At 45.1% G+C, this 3,753-nt stretch overlaps 1 protein-coding gene across 1 annotated transcript in view; it reads left to right on the forward strand.

Annotated features, from left to right (window-relative positions):
* Window positions 1-482: 482 nt before the first annotated feature.
* Window positions 483-3,753, forward strand: part of RAMP2 (receptor activity modifying protein 2) — an 8,414-nt gene continuing 5,143 nt past the window's right edge. The window contains exons 1-2 of the mRNA XM_044447383.1: window positions 483-687; window positions 2,968-3,066. Of these exons, the coding sequence (XP_044303318.1) occupies window positions 639-687; window positions 2,968-3,066 (148 nt within the window). The 5' untranslated portion in view covers window positions 483-638. The remainder of the gene's footprint in view (window positions 688-2,967; window positions 3,067-3,753) is intronic.

Below are 3,753 nucleotides of genomic sequence, written 5' to 3' on the forward strand. Positions count from 1 at the left end.
CTCTCACTGCAAGAGGTCCTGCTTGCATTAAACATGCAATCCTCCTAGCTTCTTTTCTTGATTTTCACAGATGTTTCTTTGGAGCACTCTTGGATATAGCATTTGTTTGACACATTTTTTAAACCCTGGTTCACATGTGAGTCCAAGGAGTTGTACAGATCAGTGCCCAGACTTTCTGTCCCCTACCTGATTTTGCCTGGGAGTGCAGGGAAGCAGGGTCTGTTTCCGCAGGCTTGCCATTCCCCCCTCTTCCCTTTGCCCTGTCTGCCCATTTGGAGCTGTCTCCTGGAATTCAAACGCAAGCAGAAAGAATGAGGAGAAAATTGCCAAACAAAGGCCTTGTAAAGTGGATGCTTTGTGAAGAGTGCTGCAAAGCAGGGTGACCCAAGGTGGCTGCCCCAGGGTTACAGAGATCCCAGTGACTCTAAATGGGTGTGGAAGCAAGGGAGGAGATTTGAACCTCCCTGAAGCAGAGCCCCTGGGAGCACAGCTTGCTCCTGAATCTCATTTTTCACATGTCTGCTGCGCTCAGTACCAGCTCTGTCAGAGGAAAGGAGGCGCTTCCTGTTATTCTGATTCAAACCTCAAGCTGGATAGGAGGGAACAGGCAGCTGTGCTGAGTGGCAGGGTGTGCAACCATGGAGGGCCGGTGTCTGCCACTGCAGCTTTTTCTGCTTGTCGTTACGGGTAAGTCGTTCTTCAGAGGGTGGGGATGGGGGACAGCAGGGAACTGTGGTGCCGCTTCTGCAGGACAGCTTATAGAGGCTGTGGTTCTCTGGGCTGGGGAGACTGGAGATGCTCCTCCTCGCGCTGGACAGCTTGCCTGCAGTAGCCAAATGGTGTGTTCTTTCAGGGAACCCTTGGGGGACAGACTCAGACCACTGAGTCTGGCACACTTCTCTTTTAATGCACTGTTTCTTATTTGAAATGGAGCTCTTAGTCTCTTTCCTGACCCTGACATTACATTGTGGTCTCTGTATGTGCACCACAGGCTTCTGCAGTTTACATGTGCGGTATTTTCCCTGATCTCCCAGTATCTGTAAGTTGTTTCCTTTTTAAATTCTTCATCGTCTTCATCAAGGACCTAGTGGGGCTGATTAAAGTCTTGTTATGTTTCAGAGGCTCTCATCCTTCTAGCCTGTTTTGCTGGTGTTTCACTAACCCAACAGGAGCTACTCCCCTCCCTACATCAAGCTCCCTTTCACAGAAGGCCAGTCATATTCAATCGTTTGGAGAATGTGCCACCCTCCGGCACACTGATCCAGTCTGACGCAGGGGCCGGTCTCCCTGCCTTATTAAGCAATTTTGGAGTTCAGTTTTGGAATGTCTTCCACAGGGAAACCACACTCATATGGCTAACTATTTTGGCATGGGATCGCCTTTTTTACAATATATGTAGAGGGCCATTACTGGCAGGCTTTCAAATGCTTGATGCGAGCTGGTTTGGCACTGGGTTGGTGAGGATCATTCCTAGAATCATAGAGCTGAAGGAGCCAAGATCCTTCGCTTGCCAGGCAAGGCCATCCATCCATCCATCCATGCATCCTTACAATCCATCTTGGAGATAAACGCATGTGATCCAAACTACAGTGTACCACAAGGAAGGAACAGATGCACTTTTCTTATTGAGCAAATGTGTCCAGAATGGCAGGAACAAAGCAATTTTGCTCCCAGGCAAATTGAACCTCCAATTTGGTGGACTCTTGAGTGCACCTAGAGTAATCTCAAGTACAAAGTACATCTTGCCACACAACAAGAGGTCCTGTCCCAGGCACAGCAGTTCCGCAAGCTCCAGAGGAAATATTGCAGTGCTCTGCAATGTCTACAGTGTAAACAATTGTATACTGTGTATACATTCCCACAATGTGTGGATTAGGTAATATATAACACAAGGGCGCTCTCAGGGAATAGTTGAAGAAGAGGGTGTGTTGCTGTAAGTTGGCTGCCTTTTCTGCTTTGACAAAACTCATAATTAGTTCCTTCATAAGTTTCAGACCCAGACAGCAGTTAACAAAAAAAAAATAAGCATGGGTTGTGCATTACAACCCATGGTTTATTGAGCCAGTTCCAAACGCAGTCAGGTAATACCTCTATTTGGACCAACCAAACCCACACAAAAAAGAGGACAAGTTTTTGAACTCTCCTCATCAGGCAACATGCTACAGAAAGTAGATGGTGAGGGAGGAAGAAAGGGGACTAGGAAAGTTGATCTGATGTTACAGTAACAAAATCTGCATGGTTAGAGTCTTACAATGCAGTAGAGGAGAAGGTACAGGCTTAAATTCAACTCAGTCCAGCTCAGTCCAATTAACTGAGTATTTTCTAAAGGGGTGAAATCAGCCATTATACGCTAATTTGTCCAACATTCTGTTCGTGTAACCTGAAACCTGCATGCCACTCCACAGAGTCTAATCTATTGAAGCTTGCACCTCCTCCTCCTCTCCATCTTTAGGCATACAAACTTCATGAAGTCATTAACAAGTCAGCCGTTCCCCACTGCCTCTTTCTTCTCCTCAAACCTACCCAAAGAAGAGACCTGGAGATCTCAAAAGCTTGCCTACAGCTTTGTGCACACTTGTTTGGCCCTAATAAAAGTATTGCCTGACTGTGCTCTTAAGGTCAAGTGAGGATATGTTGCATGTAAATGCATATAACAAGGGATCCAGCACTGTTCTTTTAAATTAAAAGCAGCTTCAGCAAGGGAAAATGGGCACATTAAAGGGGCAGGAGAGGGGAACGCTTAACTGTTTCCCTGATTGCTGGTATCCTGTTGGTCCTTTATACTGCTTTTCTATCCAAAAGATCCCAGACTTGGTTGCAAGAGCAAACTCTCTTTGTTTTGAATGTAAAGAAAATTCTCTCTAGCCACCATGGTTCCAGAGAGATTGTTCCAAAACTCTACACCAAGTAGCTAGAATCCTTCTTCAAGCCATTTTTGCTTTCTGTTCTGTTCTCTCTCTTCTGCAGTGGCTATTAGGCTTGATGCTCATTCATGGACAACACTGACTCCCCCAAATGCCACCATCTCTTTGGAAGAAGGGTTGAAGAACACAACATTCAACAGTTGTGAGTTATATTATGCATGGTGGGAGAGGCTTTTCTCCTGCTTTCTTAATTCTAGGACTCAAGATCATCCAATGAAGCTGAATGCTGGGAGATTTAGGACAGACCAAAAGAAGTACTACTTTGTACAGTGAATTGTTAAACTAAGGAATTCACTGCCACATGATATGCTGATGGCCATCAACTTAGATGACTTTAAAAGACATTAAATTAATCCACAGAGGATAAGAGTATTAAAGGCAGAATGCCTCTGCATAGCAATCACTGAGGAATAACCACAAGAGTGAATTGTTTCCTTCATGTTTATTTGTGCGCATCTGGTTGACTACTCTCAGAAAAGTAAGTTTTTGATCTGACCCAGCAGGACCTGTCTTAAGACAGCAAAATCAGGCAGCTGATGGGGTGGTGATATTGGTGCCTTCAGGGATGTTAAATGTGCATTTTCCTCCCCATCACTGACTGATCACAGTTTGATTGGTGCATAATACTCATTATTATGAGAAATTAGGAATTAGCATTTGGGGTCTGAGGAGTTGTTCACTTAGCATCCTGTCCTCTGGTGGATTGGTCCTGGGGAAGCTAACAAGCAGGGCAAGAGGATCCTGCTAGGTTTTAGTGGTCAGATGTATATGATGGTGGTAAAACACTGGTAGTTTACATTTGGGGTTCTTGTATAGCAGATTTCCCCAA

This window comes from Varanus komodoensis, unplaced genomic scaffold, assembly GCF_004798865.1.
Source record: "Varanus komodoensis strain SLA01 unplaced genomic scaffold, ASM479886v1 scaffold51, whole genome shotgun sequence".
NCBI lineage: Eukaryota > Metazoa > Chordata > Lepidosauria > Squamata > Varanidae > Varanus > Varanus komodoensis.